At 39.5% G+C, this 20,920-nt stretch overlaps 1 protein-coding gene across 2 annotated transcripts; it reads right to left on the bottom strand.

Moving 5' to 3' along the window:
• Nucleotides 1-879: 879 nt before the first annotated feature.
• Nucleotides 880-20,377, bottom strand: TTPA (alpha tocopherol transfer protein). Of its 2 annotated transcripts, none has more exons than XM_036830268.1 (5): nucleotides 20,149-20,377; nucleotides 13,028-13,181; nucleotides 7,511-7,704; nucleotides 5,424-5,534; nucleotides 880-2,952 (listed from the first exon to the last, which is right to left on the bottom strand). In XM_036830268.1, the coding sequence occupies exons 1-5, from the start codon at nucleotides 20,350-20,352 to the stop codon at nucleotides 2,764-2,766; spliced, it is 852 nt and encodes a 283-aa protein (XP_036686163.1). In that variant the 5' UTR covers nucleotides 20,353-20,377; the 3' UTR covers nucleotides 880-2,763. The 2 variants fall into 2 exon arrangements, with proteins under 2 accessions (XP_036686163.1, XP_036686165.1); XM_036830270.1 differs by lacking the exon at nucleotides 880-2,952 and adding an exon at nucleotides 2,959-4,124 and having other exon boundaries at nucleotides 20,149-20,361.
• Nucleotides 20,378-20,920: the final 543 nt, after the last annotated feature.

The raw sequence follows: 20,920 nt of genomic DNA, 5'->3' as shown, positions 1-20,920 counted from the left end.
GCAGGCGGATTCTTAACCACTGTGCCACCTGGGAAGTCCTACCTGGCTACTTTGGATAAGTATTTTCTCTCTTCTAGGTAGCATCCAATTAGTTTTGCTATTCACTATAGTACTTAATTCAATGTATAGTGTTATCAAAAGTAGATAATAGACTGATATGATTGACTTGGATAGAGAAGAGGCGAGCAGTCAATCAAGTGCTAGCCCTGGGGGAGGGAGAAGGATGGGATGTGCCCTTGCCAACCAGAACGTTCGTGGGGAGGCACTGCTGCCAGTCCTCATTTTACTGCCATCATTCTAGTTCAGTCTTTGTAACTCATAATTCCTCCACAGCATCTAGGCGGGGCAAAATTCAACACATAAGGCCAGGAGGGAGTGTTTCAGACAACACCACCTTACTAGTTTGTTGAGTTTTGGGTTTGTCCGTATGTTTGACCTGTTTCGTGAGCTACTGGCTTAATCTAGGTGGGAGACAAAGATATTCTTTGCTCCAGGACTTAAGTGTTATTTCTGTAAGAAAAATATAATTTGATAAATGAAATCATGATCTGGGCTCACAGCAGTTTTAGAATCCAATTATCTGATTTAGTGACACACTCTGGCTTTTCTCACTTAGAAGTTTTAACTTCTGAAGTATGCATGGCTTAGTTTTATGAAATTAATTTGGGGTCCCTTTCAGCACAAGAAGACCGGGGAAGATGGTATTGAACTGAGCGGCAGGAAAACCAGTCTGCAATTGAAACGTTTAAAGAAAACACTGGCGTTTTTGTAATGGACAACTAGATGCGATACTTTTTTCTTAACCTCTTCTGTGAGGAAAAGCAGTTTTTGAAAAAGAATGCCTAATATTCATACTGAAAAATGAAAAACAAACAGCTATAGTTTGTGTGAAAAAGATCTTTATTTTGTTTTGAACAATATTAAAACAAATTATCGGGCAGTTCAGTAACACAATGAGCACATGTTAGAGTTAATCTTTTAAAAGGCACCTCTGGTGCAATTACAGTAAAGTAATAGAGACAATTCAATAGTTATTTATCTTGCCGCCTTATAAAACTGCCTGTTCATTTTACATTGTTCTTTTAATGTTCTTCAGTGAATCGCTGCATTTCATAAAAAATTCAAAGTCCTATCATGAAATGTACTTCTATTGATTGACTTACTTTAATTCTATTTACTGTTAGTAACATCATCAATGAATCATATTTAAAAGACATTTTAAAATACTATCCTTTATTCTTGTGCTAAAGTAATCATTCCTTCACAGAGTCAGAAGAAAGTGTTTTAAGCACCGAAATGTGAACGAAGTAGAACTTTGTGATGTAAACCTTCTAGGAATAAAAGTTGGGTAAACTAGAACTTTTTGTTGTTGCTATTATTTATACCTTTTAAATAGTTTTATTCTGCTGTCATTTTTAATTATACAATTTTAAATTTTGTGATTTTGTAAAGAAGATTTTAACATTTTTTAGAAAACAGGCATGATCTAATATTTTAAATTAAAATTATAATGTAAAGTTACCTTCCCAATGCTAAATAAAATCAAACACGTTCTCTAAAGAACATTCACAATCACTCTCAATTTTTCACAGATATATGTACAGAGAATCATAAGTATCAGCTCATCTGATTAGAATAATTTTCTTATAAAGAAAAACACCCTTTACATATTCTTTCACAAAGATACTATTGTATGATTAATGTTGAAACCCAACTAAGCTAAAAAATGTTTAGCAAATTTTGTACACTGTGTTCTTTCATTTTTAAGTTTAAAATAAAATTTAAAAATTATAAAATACTATAAAAATTGTCATAAGTTGAAAGCTATATTGACATATCTTTCTCAATAAATGAAATATGCTTTAACATAGCTACAGTACAAACAGCACATTTTAACTCCTGATTTTTTTTAAAGTAAATATGAATTGTAGGATTTGGCTAGAATGTTCTGATAATACAGTAAAACCCAAATTTCTTCATGCATAATCTGAAAAGTTCCAGATGTAGTTGACAGTGATTTTAAAATGTAAACATTTCCTTTCCCTTGTGTAGTTGTGTTACTGTTCAATTAAAAATAGAGTCCATGTATACGGCAACCAAATATTATTCCACCTCTGAATCTCTATGTAGTTAACTATATCAACATGAATAATTTCATAGAGACCTATTGATGCTACACATAAGAGTTTATGGCGTACAGACTCTTCAATCAAAAGTTTCTATTGTGCAAATATGGTAAAATAGAATTTCCCTGAGGTGAACTACCTTGCTGGCCCACAGAAATAACTATATAAAACTGTATTCAGATTTTAATCTGAATTATAGTCTATCTGACACGCACCCAAAATGAGTGTGAATAGATTTTTATAATCGGTTGATTTGTGCTAATATTTCTTTTCAGTGGACTATTTGTTCATTTATAATCAAACCAGTGTGACCAGAAAAGTTGTTTAAAATAAAACTTTTGAGAAACACACCAAAGTGCACATGGAAAGGTACTTTAGAGATAACTTTCTTCCAAGTGCAAAAATCAGGAACCTCTTCTATGCTTTTAAGGTATACTAATATTTAATTACTTTAAAGGTAAAGAAAAGATATTTAAAAAGTAAAGAAATTTCCCAAATACCCATGTTGCTCAAGTTAGAAGATTTTTACATTGAAAAAAATCAATCGGAAAAGCATTAGTTTAATGATTCTTTTTCTTTCATTCATATAACCAGGTAGGATCTTACTCATGTATTTTTCATTTGGAAGTCTTTCACATTAAATAACTTCTTCTCCTTTAACGGTCTGTGAAATGCTGCTGAGATAATTTTCAGACTTCATTATAAAATTTGTCCACTCCTGACAAATGTCCTCCATGGAGTATTCTTCACCACCGTATTCCACTGGAAGAATGTCTGGGAAATGCTGAAGTAAACTTTGTTTGTAATTGTCCCCATGCATATGAATCTGAAACAGGCAAAATGTTTTAGAAGGTAAGCCCTCTGCCTCTCAGTATATCAGATGCATTCCCAGTGGAAAATCAACACTGTAAGATAAGGTGCTCTCATCACTTCTAAGATAGGAGCGCATGTATAGATACTATCGATACATCCTTTATTCTTCTGCTTATGAAGCTAATAATTTTACTTATGTTTAGATTGTGCTGCTTATGAATCTGATCATCTTACTGTTTTCTTATATTTGCATCCTTATAACTATTCAATATTTACAAAAAGCTATTCTTTTTTCTTTCAAAAGTAGATTTTTAAAACTCTAAATAAAATCATTTTACACATTCTATTCCCTAATCTACAGGTGATTCTTAGCAAAAGGTCGAATATCCTGGGATGGTTCTGTAGATGATAAAAATGTTCTTCCTTTCATTAGTTCATATTAAATAAAAGCATATATCTGAGCACACAATCAGGTATGCAGGGAATAATTTATGTGGTACAGTTGACAGATAGTCTTGGCTAATAAAAAATTAAGAGAAATTATGATGGTTGAGAACTTTAAATTTTTGAACATTTTAAACTATAAAAATTGATCATATAATGTCCTGAAGTTAAAATAAAGACTTGGAACCTTTGATTAAAAGCACATCTTGTTAAAAATAAATACATAAATACCTTTATTCATCTGCTAGGGTTCATCTGTACATTCAACAATCATTTAATTAGCACCTACTATGTGCTTAGGATATGAAGACTGAAAGATGAATGAAACAAGTTTTTTGCACTCAGGAACCTTGCAGTCCCAATCCTTGATTTTTTTCTGAAATGTTTAAAATAGTACCAGCTAATTGAAAAGAAATCCAACTATCTCTTCAGGAAGAGAGAAATAAAATCATTCATAGAGTACTGCCAAAATGTTTAAAGGGAGAAAGTGGCTAGATTTGGTCCTCCCTGCCCTCCTCATTTTGGCAAGTCTGTTTCATGTCAATTAACTTTCATTGAAATGCTTCACCTAACTTCTCAATTTAAAATTTTTCTTCTCTTCTTGCTCATGTTCTCCTGTTTATTAGGTTCAGTTTATTGTTGTATTCGTTTTTTTGGTCCAGAATATAACCCAAAATAGAAATACTTATTTTTATGTCTTTCAGCATTCAACAGAAGATGGCCAGCTATTGTCAAGCTATACTGAAGAGAGGAAAAAAAGAATAAACAAAAAAACCCAGCTTTTATAAAAATAAAAGAATCTTCCGTAGGGGCGGTTCTTCTTGAAGACAGACAGAAATACCTACTGGAAAACCTCAAAAGAAGCTCTAGGGTCGTCATTTTCTGACCAGATGCAAGATGTTACATTTTCTTAGTATGAAAGAATATACTTTGTAACATTCCAAATATGCTATTATCACTCACATTACCAGTATTTCTATTTAAATAGTTTTTGAGATTTAAATTGTCAAAGCCTTTAAAACCTGTTTGTGTTCATGCATTAGATGTTGCCAACGTTTGTATAAATAAATGCTCTAAAAATTATCCTTTACAGATTCATGCAGAAGAGTGGTTGCCAGTTTGGGAACTCACACTCTATTGTCAACACTTGAAAAATCCCAAGTAATATTAGATATTCACCTGAGATAAGACTCCGCAAGATAGGTAAAAAACATCAAATCTATTTGCTTTAACTAACATGACATTAAGTCACATACCTTGGGTACTATGGTTTTCAGTTACACATGTCTAATTTAAGCATATTTATTATTTACATAGATAATACATTCACATGGCTAGAAATCAAAACAAGATAAAAGATACACAGTGAGATGTCTTGCTCCCAACCCTATCCTCAGCCACCCCATCCATACCTCTCTTTTGTTCCATGTAGGTAACCACTTTGGTTGTTTCCTTGCATATCCTTTAAAAATAACTTTTATGCCAATATAACTATAGACTCTGATTTCTTCCCTTTTTATACAAAAGATAGTATAAACACTATTCTGCATGTTCTTATTTCCCTTCACAATACATCCTGCAAATCTTACTGTGTTCCATTGTGTAGATGCATCACAGTTTATTTAACCAGTTCCCTCATGATGAAAACTGGGTGGTTTCTAATACTTTGCTACAATGAATCCTCTTGTGTATGTAATTTTGTTTATGAGCATGTGTATCTGTAGGATAAAAATCCCAGAAATGTGAAGGCTGTAATTTTGATAACTATGACCACACTGCCCCCTATAGGGAATATATCATTTTGCAGTTTCACCAGCCATGTGTTAGAGGTCCAGTTTTTCCACAGCCTCACTAACTTGATTTTTCAAAACTAAAAACAAATTTTATAAAAGTAGTTGGGTTGTTAGATAAATATTCAAAACACTGGGACAATGCTGTGTGTGTTGGGGGGAGGGGCGGAAATAAGAGAGCAATTTTTAAATAACAAAGGAGTGGAACATTTGGTACAGAAGAATAGTGACTTGAATATGTTTTACTTACCCGTTCCTTAATTTTTTCGGTCAGAAATGGTTTAATCATGGAAAAAACAGCATGGAAAATTATTGGCTCATTTATCAAATGGATACCACGAACTTTTAATGGAAAGGAATCCTTTGAAAATAAAGAAAATGTCTTGTTAATAACAAAGCATAGATCAATATGTAATTCCTATCGACAAGCCCCTTCTTTGAACACTTGCTAAACTTACAGCAATGCCTAAAGTGTGATTTTATTTTCAAAATTATTCCATCAACACAATAGCCTGCTTTATAGTTCACTGTCCCTAGACTAAGAAAAGGTCTCTAAAAAGGTTTCACCTTGTAGTTTAAGCAAAGTATTTTAAGAAATACCTGCATCTTTCATAAGCAGGACACAGAAAATATCTTCCCCAATCACATATAAATGTGCTTTTGAAAAATCAATGAGTCATTTGGATATTTAACCTTTCCCCTCAAATTTTTATTTTGAGGAAGAAAAATCAAACTTTCATAAAAGTTGAAAGAATAGTACAATAAACACACACTTTTAAACTTTTGACACGGGTATAAGTCTTTCACATCAAAGTAATATCGGCTTTTTTCTAAGGTTTAAAATGTTAAGGATTCAAAGAAAAACCTCACCAGTAGTTTCCCTACCCAAAGATGTGTTGTTAATATAGAGATTTTTCCTGCCAAGTTTCTTTCATGCAAAACTCTTTTTTTTTTCTGCACATAGCTTTTAGAGATGTGTTATCAGTTGTGACTTTTCCTTTCAGGTTCTTTCTATGAATAATTTTATTTTAAACATAATGGCTAATATGCTCTCTAAATATTTTGCACCCTGTTTTGTTTCACTGACATAATACAATTTTTGTAAACATTGTGAGCTTTAATACGGATGCTATAATCCATCAAATGGATGTACCATTATTTAAGTAACCCTTTTCCTATTTCTGGACAAATAAGCTGTTTCTAATTTTCTTCTATAAAAATTGATGCTATAGGGGGCTTCCCTGGTGGTGCAATGGCTGAGAATCCACCTGCCAATGCCAATGCAGGGGACATGGGTTCGATCCCTGGTCCGGGAAGATCCCACATGCCGCGGAGCAACTAAGCCCGTGCGCCACAACTACTGAGCCTGCGCTCTAGAGCCCGAGAGCCACAACTACTGAGCCCGTGCGCCTCGAGCCCGTGCTCTGCAACAAGAGAAGCCACCGCAATGAGAAGCCCGCGCACTGCAACGAAGAGTAGCCCCCGCTCGCTGCAACTAGAGAAAGCCCATGTGCAGCAATGAAGACCCAACACAGCCAAAAATAAATAAAATAAATAAATTTATTTTTAAAAAATTGATGCTATAGTAACTATCTTTATGTATAGAAGCAATGGTGGCTCTAAGTACAGCTTTCATGTTCGGATGTCCTGGATTGGAATCCTTGTTTCACTGCTGACAAAATGTGTATGCTTGGGCATTGCTATGTCACCTCTCTGACATAGTAAAATAATTTGTAAAATGAAAGAATTAATAGTCATATGTCATAAGCTTTGGTGTAGCCATTAAGTGGTAATGCACTTGAAACACTTAGCAAAGTACCTGGCACATAGTAAGCTATTATTATTATACACAAAGTCTTTGATATATTTAAGATTATTCCTTGGCTAGGTTTCCAAAAGTAGGATGACTGGGTCAAAGATGATGGCCATTTTTAAAACTTTTTTTTTTTTTTTCCCAGAAAGAACTGTATCTATCTATATCAACCAAAACCTAAGTGACATTTTGTTGTATGATTGCTATAAATATTATATTTTGAGTCAATTTTTAATTTAGGAAGAAAATTTTAGTGACTGAAAGATAAAATCACCACATTATTGTTTAAATATATGAATTCTGTGGTTAGAAATTTTGAACATATTTTCACAGTTTGTTGCAACATTCTTTCTTTTTGAATTAATAACACTTTACTTCCTCTTACCATTATTGAATTCTATGTATCATTTCTAAAATTTTATTTAATTTTCTAATAAATGTACTATCCCTTCTCTTTAACATACAACTAAATTTGTATCTATTATTTGAAAGTATTATCCCGAACAGTTAAAATATACACTTACTGTAAGAGCAGCAGCAATCTTCTTGGCTACAGATGGAGTAATTTGAAAAGCATGAGAAAACTGCCAGCCTTCCAAATCAAAGATAGCCTTGATTCCATTCCGTTGTGTTTCTACCTCCTGTACAATAAGCTCGGATGTGATTAGACTTACACGAAACACATCATAAGCTGTGAAAACTTTTGGGTCCCAGTGTGCTAAAAAAAATATATAAAAAATCATATCTCAGCACTGTGTAAAGAATCACAAAGATTTACAAGAGGAAATGAATTCTTTTTAGACTTAAAGGATCAATAGAAATAAAACACGTACAAAGATCATGAAGTGAGTAACAGATCAAATTGGTGGTCCAAGAACACGTGCCTGTTTCTCCCTCCCTCCCTCCCTCCAATCCCTAGCAAAGAACAGATTCTTAAGAGCACGGAGAAAATAAGAGAAGAAATGCAGCCTGGATTTGATGGCCAGATGAAACTACAGCCCAAAATATGCAGGATGGAGCTGTGGCTGAAGGTGGGAATGCCTCTGGGTATGCTCCACGCTCAAAGGTATTGAAAATGAGAAAAGCAAGGCTCTGGATTATGAAGAGTAACTAGGGCCCCATCGTGACCACAGAGGTTGCTGCTAAGGGAAATGTGTGAGGAGCACACAGGCAGGTGGGTCTCTCTGACACCCTCCGTGACGAGCAGCGTGTAGGAGAGGCACCTGCATATAGGCTAGAACAGTAGTGTGGGCTTGGAAAGCCGAGTCAGGGAAGCACTCGGGTAGCCGGCTCCCCACACCCAGGAAAAACAAGGAATACCTGTGCTAAGAAGAGGAGCTATTGAGTTCTTGTCCTCTCCCCTCCCCCACCAGTCCTGGGGCAGGCCACGTCATGCAAAACTGACAGTAATGGATAGGCAAGCAGGTGATCTTTAAAAAAGATATGCAACCACTAAGACTTTTAATAGTTTTAAAGGCACAGACACACAAAGAAGAGAGGATCCAAACTCAATAGACGAAGGCACTAAAACTGAAGGAAACAGCTAATAAAGCAAGAAACATTAAAAGAAACAAAACTGTTTCAGTGAGGAAAAAAAGATACCATAGGCTATTGTCATAAGAACAGGCTACTATGAAAAAGAATCAGTTGAGATGTTGGAAATAAAAAAGATGACAATTCAAGCAAATCTCAGTTGATGGGACGAATGTCAGAAAAGACACAGCCAACGAGTGAATAATGGTTTGGAACATCAAGCTGAGGAAGTCTCTCAATCTCAACACAGAAGACCCAGGAGTCAATATGGATGAATAAAAAGTTAACAGACGTGCAGCTAGATCCAGAAGTTTCAAAATCCAACTAATTAGAGTTCTGGAAGGCAATAATACAGAGAATAGGGAACAGAGAAGAAAGGAATAGTAACAGCAGAGAAAATTTTTCCAAAGCTGGAAAAAGATGCAAATCTTCAGATTACAAGGTTCATGCAATACCTAACAAGATGAAGGGTTAAAAAAAAAAAAAAAGATTCATGACTAAGGAATGGTAAAATTCTAAAAATACCAAAGTTTCTGGCTTGAACAACTGGGTAGAATGGTGGTACCATTTGTCGAGTTAGGAAACACTGGAAGAAAAGTGTTTAGCAAGGAAGGATCACAGGCAGTTTTGAACATGTTAGAATGGTGACTGTGAGATTTCCAGTTGGATACAGCTGAGATAGGGAACTGGTCGTATGGAGCTTTGGGAACAAAGAGATAATGGGGGTGAAGATACAAATCTCAGAGTTTCTGTGCTTTTAGGTCTATAGCCGGGAGTACCATGGACTTATGTTTCTCTGTTATGGTAGAGAGATAAGTAGCTTAAGAAGAGGAGGCTGAGGCCGGTGTCCTAAGGAATTTCAGAATTTACAGTAGAATACGTACTGCCAGCAAAGGAGACTAAGAAGAAACAGTTAAGTTGGAGGAAAACACCAGGAGAATATGGCATCAGAGAAGGGAGGCAGATATCTCAAAAAAGAGGAAGAGGTTTGCTGTGTAAAGAGGTCAAGTGAAATAGCACTAAACACATCCATTAGATTTGGTGAAAAGGTCACCGATGATTTGCTAAGGTCATTTCACCAGAGAGGTGGCAGTGAAACCAGACCAGGGGGCGTTGAGAGGACCTGGGAGAAAATGTGGATGGTGAACATCACTGACTCTAAAAATGTGCCTGAGAATAAGGGGTGTGGGGAGACGGCTAGGGTGGAGGCTGGAGGGACTTAGGGATTGAGGAGCTTTTGGACGGCTGATCCTAACAGATTTAAATGTTAATGGACAGTGTGTAATAGCAAGGAAAAATCCAGAGATGAAGAAAGAGAAGGGATAATTAGAAGTACTCCTAGAAAGGTACAATGGAATTGCCCTTTATTTTTAAAAACCTCAGATTCCTGGTAAGAATTTGAATAATCAATCCATGGATAAACCAGTTCACGTATACTGTACCACTTCAGACACTGGCTGAAAGCTATAATGGTGCAAAATATGAACAGAATGACTGAAAGTCTGCAGTTCAGAAAATAGTGACTGACCTAAATTTCTGAGCCCACCAACATAGTTGTCTAGACCTGTGCTGTCCAAATAGTAGCCATTAGCCATATGTGGCTATGTACATTTAAATTAATTAACATTTAAATGAATTAACAGTAAATAAAATAAAAATTCAGCTTCTTAGTTGCGATAGCCACATTTCAAGTGCTCGACAGCTACATGTGGCTAGTAGCTACTGAGAACAATTTCACCATCATAGAAAGTTCTATTGGACATTGCTGGTCTAGACTCTAAGCTCCTTTAAGGCAAAAGAAAAAATTGCCGTACATTTTTAATTCCTTCTCCAGCAGCTAACATTTATTGAGTGCTTAGTACATACCAGGTGATTTTCTAATTATATTTTATATATACTGTATTGCAAGATTTAATGCTCACAGCAACCCTACGAGGAAAGTTTCTGCTATGCCCATTTGAGAGATGAGAAGATGGAATTACAGCTGCACGGCTTTCCATATAGCTAGACGTAGCAGAGTTGGGATTCCGACCCAGGCAGCATGCCCTAGAACCTGTGTTCCTAAGAACCAAACCAGTCAAAACTTAATGCTTGCTGCTAAATTTTACTTTTGCTGCTGTAGTACAGTAGTGAGTCTCAAAAGGCATAAAATTATACCCTTTGGCTTATAGGCCAATAATGGCAAAAACTAAGTTTCACCTTGGCTTGTCCTGCTGGACTGGAGGAAAAGGTTCTGTGCATTTTCTCAGTGCTTACACTGCCCAGAGATGGTACCAGGGAAGGAGTGACGCTAACGTTCTACCCAAAAAGCTCTGCCACAGATTTCCTTTTTTTAGTTCTTCCCATTAATTCAATTAAATTTAGAAAATTTATAAATATAAATTTATCCTATTCTTTCATTTCACTCATAAAACTCTTCTGAGTTTCTCCTTTCGCCCTGGAGTAACATGTTATTCTACATAACACTCAGAAGATTTGCTGCATACTCTCCTGTCTGACCGTCACAACTGATATGTTTTCTTGATTTTAAAATCTCTTTGAGTTAAACAGTACACTTATAAATTAATAACTGCAAGAGGCCCTCGCTACAGGGAGATCAGCTCGGTGCTTTGTTACCACCTAGAGGGGTGGGATAGGGAGGGTGGGAGGGAGACGCAAGAGGGAGGAGATATGGGGATATATGCACAGGTATAGCTGATTCACTTTGTTATAAAGCAGAAACTAACACACCATTGTAAAGCAATTATACTCCAATAAAGATGTTAAAAAAAAAAAAAAGAAAAAGAGGCCCTCGCTAAACAATAGAAGACTGTTGACTTCTATTATTTAAGGTGTTTCTGATCAAAGTAGCACATTTGCTTTTTCACTATTAAGGTCTCATTTTTACTTCTTAACATGCCCTAATTCGTTTATGAGCAAACCCCAAAAAACCTCCAGCCAGGCGTGCAGAGCCAGGATACTCGCAGAAGGAATCATCTGTCATCTGTAGGTTTCAGTCTCGTGCTCCTGGGACCCCTGAGTAGGGTTGCCAGATAAAATATAAGAAGCCCAATTAAAGCTGAATTGCAGATAAACTGGATATATTTTTTTAGTCTAAGTATGCCCCACGCATACTAAAAAAAATTATTCATTATTTACCTGAAATTCAAATGTAACTGGACACTCTGTAGTTTTTATAAAACAGTTTCACTTGCTACATAAAACACAGATACTTTGCTACATCTGGCAACCCTATCCCTCAGGAACTCAGGGAACCTCATGCAACTTCCTATAACACCGGTGAGGCAAGGACAGGACAGAAGAGCCCTTGTAATGTCGGGTTTACAGACAACGACTTCACGATTAACCCCGTTGTATTTGACACAGAAGCTGGAGAAAAAAACAGAATCATTCTACCTAGTCTTCTGCTACCTTTTCAAGAACTAAATGCAGGATCTTCTTGCAAGACAACCAAGTGCTGAGTTATAGGCAGGTATCTTATCTATAAGCGGGCAGGAAAGGCAAATCTATAAATATCTTTAAGTTCCCTAGAATATTTACAGATGTGAAAGTTTCTGTAAGAGGATAATTCATAACATTCTGCTCATGAAATGTTGGTTATCTTTGTCATTCCAACCGGGCCAGGAAAGGATGCTGGGGACAGTGTGAACCCTCCGTTTCGTGCCATTTTTAATCACACACAGGTTGAAGGGAGGGGCAGAAGTTATAGGTTTCCAGCCTCCAGGAAACACTAGGAAGACCTAGGGGTGAAAAGAGGAAGCAGTGAAAAGAAAGAGGGAACGTGCAACAGGGGTTCTTTAACACTTGCCCGGGTGCTGCTTCCCACGGCCCCTTCCTCCCCTTCCTCCACCTGGAGAATGAGCCCCTCCCTCCTCAGCCTGGGGCAGGACCCAACCGCCGTTCACTCTGTCACTCACGCCAAAAATATCTCATAAATACCTACCATGTGCCATGCCCTGGTTTCGGTGCTTGGGAAACATCAGCGAACAGAACAGACAAAATCTATGCTCTCGTGGAGCTTGTATTATTATAGTTCAGAATTCTCATTTGAATTTTTGAAACACTTTACCTTGATCTTTTTTACCTTTTCCACCTATTTCTCTTCTCTGTTTTCTTTTCCTCTTATTTTATATAGTTAACTGTGTGGAAGAATGGAAGTAGGATTTTCATTGGTTTTGGATAATTTTCTCACAACGGCCAGTTTTATTATATTTGGGGGACATTAAAGACTAAATGAGGGACGTCCCTGGCGGTCCAGTGGTTAAGACTCCGGGTTTCCAACGCAAGGGACGCGGGTTCGATCCCTGGTTGGGGAACTAAGATTCCCCATGCCACACAGCGCAGCCAAGAAAATATTAAAAAATAAAAATTAAAAAAAATTTTTAAAAAAGACTAAATGAAACCCAAGTTAAAACCTAAAAAGCCAAATTCTTAAATATGAACTCATGGAAGCTTCCGCTATGGCAGTCAAGAAAAATAAAAAAGAGGGAGTGCTGTGTGTGACCTACCAATTCTGTAAATCAGAACTTTACTGCCGGTGGGATCTCGGGCTCTCAGGACGCCGACGTAGCCGGCCTTCAGAAGGCCAAGAATGCTTCTAGGATGGAGATCTGCACTTACTTCTGGACATTCTTCTCTCCACTTATAGTAGTTTTTTAGTAACTGGAAAATAAAATAAAAATTATCTCCAGATAGCATACATGGTAAGCATTTTGTAAGAGCGATAGGAAAGTCTTGGCATTATGTAGGGCCCTTGCCATCTGTTATGTCAGGATTCTAACCTGGGCTATCTTTTTAGCTGTAAAAACTAAAAGCACACTTCATGCAGGATCTCAGGTGATAGGAGTCAGTCACAAATTCAAAGTTGAGGAATTTTTATTTGTCTCCGGTGGTAAAGAGTCTCCCCAAGATAGCTGTCAACAACGCCTCCCCTCCTGGTGTGCACGTCATTCCTTCCACCAGGAGGCGCAGTCCATTTGATTCCTTCCTCTTGAAGCTGAGCTGGCCTCGTGTCTCGCTTTGACGGAAGTAACACCGTGCTTGGTTAAGAAGCCTGAGACCTTCTCTTTTTGCTTTTTGGGATCCAGACACCACGTAGGATTATTAAATAATGAATCTCTGCAGAGAGAGGCCCTGGACAACGAGAGGCCATCTCAGATAGCCTGACCTCAGCCATGGTCCCATCTCATGCAACGTGGAGCAGAGACGAACCATCCCCGTTGAGCCCTGCCCAAAGTGGCGCATTACAATAAACAGCCCTGGTTTAAGCTGCTAAATTCGGGGTTGGTTTGTTACTTAGCAATAGAAGGTTGAAACATCCACCTTTAGTCTTTGTGAATAAGGACGAAAAGAAATCAATCAGATGAATTAACTCTACAAACGTTTTCGAGCATCTACCACGTTCCACACACTTAGTGAGGCACTTGAGGTGTAGCACTGGGCAGGATAAAATCCCTGCTCTCTTTGGACCTCACCGGTTGGTGACAACTGGATCATACAGGCCATGCTATGTAGTGAAGAGCTTGATCCCCAGGCTGCTGCTGCTTCAGGAAAACCTTGACTCCACCACCTACTATCCATTCGGTCTTGGTATGTATTTAACTCCTCTGAGTCATGTTTTCTCAACACGTGTCTTGCAGGGTTCTGGGTGAAGCATACGTGGGCATAACGAGCGGTGGTCAGCCTTGCTGTTTTCTTAATAGGGAAAGTTATTTAGATTAACTGCTCATCCAAGTTTTTAGTGCAGGTTTATATTAAAGATAACTAAAAGTTTTTGGTTTTTATTTTCTCTCCTAGGAAAAAGATAGAAAGGAACATTTCTATACCATACTAACAGAAAACAACAAAAATCGACTTTAACGGTGGTATGCACTCGGAGAGCCCGGGGAACAGTCTGCCTGGATATTAGGTCTTAGCAAAATATGGTTTGAAAGAACCACATTTTCTTTTTTTTCCAAAAAAACCACCAATAATGGTTACTCTGCATTTACAAATAATACAGACATTGCCAGTGTATTGTGGAGAATACTGACATCAAATTACACAGTTAAAATGTATTATATTTCAATTTACCTTTCCATGATCTTCAGCATTCTCAGTTTTTCTAAAATGACAGTATATTTGTTTTGAGTTTAAAGAGATCTATTAGCAACGTGGAATCAAAGTTCAGATGAAAGGAAAGGACAAATTTTGCATTTGAGGGTCACTGGAATGACCATGAGAACTGTAATCACGAAGTAGTAATGCTCTGGAGGAGAAACTGCAAAAACAAGTTTAAAAAACCAAGTAAAGGGTGAAATTCCAAGCCTTGGGGGATGTCAACGGCTGGGAATGGCTGGAGGAAGAGAGAATCTGGTTGGACCACAGGAGAACTGGTGCCACAATGTACAGAAGGGAGGGAAAGGCATCTGTGTTGCTCTGCTCCTCGCTTCTTTCTCTCTGATACTGTTTCCCTCTCTTTCTCTTTCTTTCTCCCTGTCATTTCTGCGTTTAAGAAACTTTCCCTAACTGTTAAAAAAAAAAGAGAATGTTACTAAGAGTTAAATGCAACAGAGAGGTTAGAAAGAAAAAAAGTCAGTAAATTTGCCAACAAAGAAATTATTGGTGACCTAAATAGCAGATTCCAAACGCAGTAAAAACAAAAGACACATTGTAGATCCTGATATATTCATTCTATTCTATAAGATGAATTTCTCTTCCTTCTCCTGTCTTAGGGGGCATCAGAATAAGTGTTACTAGCATTTTTAATGTTCATTACTTTTTTCATAGTTCCCTCGGATGGAAAACTAGTCCTTTTAATTCTAATTCAAGAAAAACACCAGAAGCAGCATAGGAGCTCCAATACAGAAATAACAATTTTGTTTTCCCATGGAATAATAAAAGTTATAGCTTCATTAACAGGGATCGTTTTGGGGCTTCCCTGGTGGCACAGTGGTTAAAAATCCACCTACCAATGCAGGGGACACGGGTTCAAGCCCTGGTCTGGGAAGATCCCACATGTCACGGAGCAACTAAGCCCGTGCGCCACAACTACTGAGCCTGCGCTCTAGAGCCCGCGAGTCACAACCACTGAGCCCGCGTGCCGCAACTACCGAAGCCCGCACGCCTGTAGCCCGTTGCTCCACAACAAGAGAAGCCACCGCAATGAGAAGCCCGCGCACCGCAACGAAGAGTAGCCCCCGCTCACCGCAACTAAAAGAAAGGACACAATGCAGCCAAAAATAAATAAATTTATTTTTTTTAAAAAAAGGAAACTTTTAGGGAATAGAGGCAGGTTCGTCAGCTTATTGATCTCTGCAGAGTGCTGGGCACTTAGGAGATAGGTACATGTGTTGAATGAAAGAATAAATTAATACATGATTAAACCAGCTGGATCCACATGCTTGAAAAAAATGACTTTCATAAAGATGCACAAATTGCCCTCATACTTTTGACACTTGCCTTTTGCAAACAGAAGGCTCTACACCTGGATCTTTGATTATTACTTTTCCACTGATAAATAAATTCAAAAGTCTGGTTGACATAAATAAATTATGTAAATGATGTAAACTGCTACTGAGCAATTCTCCAACAAACCACATAAAGTCCACAGCAGAAAAAAAAATTGCCTTCGGGTGAATATTCATTACCGAAAGGCACCTGTTTTGTACCACCACTAGCAATAAATAAATATAAAAAGTTACAGCTTATTTTAACTCTGCTTTGTAACAGAGTAGGTTTCTCCTTACATTTTTCGTGTACTTTCCAACAAAATGACAACCATATTTGTGCCACTTTTCTAGGGGTTAATGGCATCATTTCAATTCCTGCTCCCGACCATTCTAAGAGGTAACTATTGTTACCCCATTTTATTGGTAAGAAAACTAAACTGGAAGAAATGACACATTTGTTTCAGGGTAGTAACTACCAGGAGCAGAGTGGAGTCTGACACTTGATACGGTGAATTTTACAAAAGAAGCTGCATTTAGTGGGAAATTAGCAGGGAGCGTCAGTGGAACTTTGAAAACATTAAAGTATTTGGGAAAACTATAAAAATAATTAAAGAATAAAAAACGTATCACGTAGAGCAAAAATATAAGGAGGAATATTCACTTGTGAAAGATAAGATTCTATATATTCACAAGAATATATAGAACAGACAGAGGTTAACAGTTGGTTGTTTTAAACAGATGGGGCAAGTATAGTTCACTTGAGAATGCAGGCTCCCCTGAGTTCAGCTCAAGTTCAAATTCTTGCTCTACCCCTTAATAACTGCAATTTAGGACAGTTACTTACTCGTTACATCTCAGTTTCTTCTAAAATGAGAAAATAATGAGATAATCCACGTAAACACTACTTACCAAAGTAGCTGGCACTCCCAAAGCTATTAGAATTCATAAAAGTCACTAATTTGTTATAACTTCAAATACAAAAACTAGAATAATGAGAAACTTCATTAAAACTGAGGGACTTATCAAGGTTTCTTCATACACTAAAACTATAGGGCTTTCATATTTTAAATAAAGGAGTGTAAATTGAATTAACTGCCTCTGTGGAGGAAAGTGAAAAAACAGTTTCATACTCTAACTCTCCCTTTTTCCTTTCAAGTTGGCAGAAAAATAGGGCAAAGAGTTCACAGAAACTTGATTCCTATCCAGTAGATTTGGACACAGTCCTGCTAGCCGGCTCCTCCAGGACATGATGCAATGAAAACAATTCAGGAAAATAAATAATACAGGAAAAAAATATACAACACAGAGGCTGGAGGTAAATTTTATTTCATCTTCTATTTAGACATTACTTTTTTTTTTTAATATTTACTTATTTATTTATTTTTGGCTGTGTTGGGTCTTCGTTTCTGCGCGAGGGCTTTCTCTAGTTGTGGCAAGCGGGGGCCACTCTTCATCGCGGTGCGCGGGCCTCTCACTGTCACGGCCTCTCTTGTTGCGGAGCACAGGCTCCAGACGCGCAGGCTCAGTAGTTGTGGCGCACGGGCCCAGCTGCTCCGCGGCATGTGGGATCTTCCCAGACCAGGGCTCGAACCCGTGTCCCCTGCACTGGCAGGCAGATTATCAACCACTGCGCCACCAGGGAAGCCCTGTAAATCATACACTTTTAATTGTTAGTTACCTATAAATGTTTAATGCCCCATTAGAGCTACACTTTTCGTTGGACCTGAGATTGTGTCTTCACATCTAGTAGCTGCTGAGTAAGTATGAGGGCACCTTAGTAGCCACCTGATAAAAGAAAAGAAATAGGTAGGCTCCTATTTCATTCCTAATGTCAAAATTAAGTCCAGTAGATCGACAACTCCAACATAAAAAAGAGAAGTCATAAATTACTAGAGAAAAGTTTGCAGAATGGAAGAGCTTATGAAACTAGAGGCAATCACAGAACAATCAAATCAATACATTTGATTACATAAAAACTTTAAAATTCTTCACAGAAAGAAAATAGCATTAACGATGTCAAAAGACGAACCGCAAACTAGGACAACAGCCTATTTTCTTTAATACATGAAGATATGAATAAAATGTTTTATATTTTATGTAAACAACATGGAAGAAAATAGCAAAACAAGCAGTTAATTAGAAAGGAATTTTAAAATGTTAAATATATGAAAGATGATTAACCTCACTTGTAATTAAATAAATGCATATTATTATAATAATGAGAACCAGTTCCTAGCCGGTTGACACACAGATCATAAAGTTTGGTGACACAGCATGGGTGATAATATGGGGAAAGACACCATTATGTATTGATAATATAGAAGTGATAAAATAAGTGCAAACACTTTGGAGGACAGTTGGTCTATTCATCAACACTGAAAATGCACATTGCCCTTCATCCAGCAACTGTGCAAGTTCAACTTATCCTATAAGGATTTTCCTATTTTTTTTTTTAATAATTTATTTATTTATGGCTGTGTTGGGTCTTCGTTTCTGTGCGAGGGCTTTCTCTAGTTGTGGCAAGCGGGGGCCACTCTTCAGCGCGGTGCGCGGGCCTCTCACTATCGCGGCCTCTCTTGTTGCGGAGCACAGGCTCCAGACGCGCAGGCTCAGTAATTGTGGCTCACGGGCCTAGCTGCTCCGCGGCATGTGGGATCTTCCCAGACCAGGGCTCGAACCCGTGTCCCCTGCATTAGCAGGCAGATTCTCAACCACTGCGCCACCAGGGAAGCCCCGATTTTCCTATTTTTGTATTGATACGATGACAAAGACATACTAGAATACCCAGTTGGTGTGGAAGAAACCCTATTTGTCTTGGTTTCTGTGTTTTGTGAACTGCCAAGCAAATTGTAGAATTCAAAGAATAATCATTGGATGAAGGAATGAACAGCATGCACGGCAGCACTGCCAGTGTCTGAGGACCACTCCTGTGTCCCATACCGGAGACTGGTGAATACATTTTAATATAATAAACGGAGACAGTGCAATAGTACACAGCCCCCAAAAGAATAAGACACATGCTGAAACAGATTCATCTCTATGATAAATTATGTTAAAAAGGCAAAATGTAAAACACATACACATGCTTGTGTGACTGTAGATCACATCTGGAAAGGTAAGAGCCAGGTAACAGTAACTGCCACTGGGTAGGAGGCTGGCAAGCTAAGGTCTGGGGTGAGGAATTTTTTCCCTTAGAAAGTTACTTTTAGGAACTTACTTTGCATTCTTTACTGTTTATGGATTTTTTTTTTTTTTTTACCGTCTGTACTTCTTACTTTTTCAATTAAAAATTAGTTACCAACAACAAAAATTCTCATACTGAGACAGCTGGGACTCTGCACTATAATACTTCCTCTGCCTCCCAGCTCGCCGTGTGACACTGAGCGAGCCACTTGGAGAAAGGGCTAGATCAAGTTCAACTGCTGAGCGCTTCCTACGTGCCAGGCTCTGTGCTGGGTACGTCCTGTTCCGTTAAACTGGTTAATGTTCAGTCCTGGAAACCAGTCATCGCGGGAGGCCCTTTCACCGTTATTTAACAGGTGAGGATGCTGAGTCCAAAGTGCCAGAACTCAAGGTCGTACCCCTCTTTCTGATTCCTGTCTTCCCACCACCCTGCTCTCAACCAGCTGTGATAACACACCTGGAGCCACAAATAAGCGCCTCATCCCCATCCTCCCACTCAAAACACTCTGCACTGCTTTCCCGTCTTGACGCCTCAGTATTACTATTAATAATACTCGTTTGCTAGGATTTGGCTTTAGATCTTCAGTTTTACTGGCAATTTCATTTCCCCCACCAAACGTCGAGTTACCTGCTAAGATGGAATAACTCCAGGCTTCCCACTTTTCAGCAGTCCTTTTCTTTGATCTCACCCGCTCTGCCGCGGAGAGTGAGGCATTTCCCCCAAACGTTATAGGTTCGGGAGACGCGTGCAGGGCAGAGTTCCAGCGCTTGGGGTCAAACGGGCCCTCTCCCTAGAAGGCTCCAGCTTTTCTCGAGGTTTCCCCGTTTCCACGACCCAGAGAAACTGGAAGGACCAGCGCGGGAATCCTCAGAGCTCCCGCTCCCGCCGCGCGGTGCGCTCGGGGCGCGTCCCCGCCGAGGTCCGGCCGGCGAGCCGGGCGCGGGCGAGGGTCCGGGCCCAGCCGCGGCTCCCCGGCCCGTCCCCCGGGTGCGGCCCGGCGGGGAGAACCCCTTACCTGCCAGGCCAGGTCCAGATCGAAGTCCCGGGCGCGCAGGAACCGCAGCAGGAAGGCGTCGCTGAGCGGCCGCCGCGCCGGCCGAGCGCCCGCCTCCCCGGCCCGGCGCCGCAGCTCGGCCAGGCTGGGCTGCAGCAGCGGCGAGTGGTCGGGCAGCCCGTTGAGCTGCGCCCCGGCCGCCGGCCCCGGCCGCGCCTCCGCCATGCCCGCCGCCCCGCTCCCGCCGCGGCCCGGGCCCCGGGGAGAGCTCGGGCCCGCCTCCGCCCCTCCTCCGCGGGCCGCCCGCCCCGCCTGCAGGGGCGAGCCCGGCCGCCCCTTACGCGGAACCACGTGGCAGCCCCGACGTGCTCAGCGCTCTGCAAGCTCCAGGTCGGAGCCCCAGCCTTCCCAGTGAGGAAGGCACTGGTGTTCGACGTCAAGGGGAAAAATGACAAGTGTGTTTGCCTCAGCTGGTAGTGATTGGTTGGGATGTTTTAAGAATAGTCTGCTAGCGTACTTTGCTTTTTCCCCTCCCTCCCTCCCTTCCTTCCTTCCTTCTTTCCTTCCTTCCTTCCTTCCCTCCCTCCCTTCCTTCTTTCCTCCCTCCCTTCCTTTCCTTCCTCCTTCCCTCCCTCCCTCCCTCCCTTCCTTCTTTCTTCCTTCCTTCCTTCCTTCCTTCCTTCCTTCCCTCCCTCCCTCCCTTCCTTCTTTCCTCCCTCCCTTCCTTTCCTTCCTCCTTCCCTCCCTCCCTCCCTTCCCTCCCTCTCTCCCTCCCTCCCTTCCCTTCCTCCCT

The sequence above is a fragment of the Balaenoptera musculus genome, chromosome 17 (assembly GCF_009873245.2).
Source record: "Balaenoptera musculus isolate JJ_BM4_2016_0621 chromosome 17, mBalMus1.pri.v3, whole genome shotgun sequence".
Lineage (NCBI taxonomy): Eukaryota > Metazoa > Chordata > Mammalia > Artiodactyla > Balaenopteridae > Balaenoptera > Balaenoptera musculus.
Note: the sequence above shows the minus strand (reverse complement) of the source record. Positions and strands in the feature narration are given on the sequence as shown.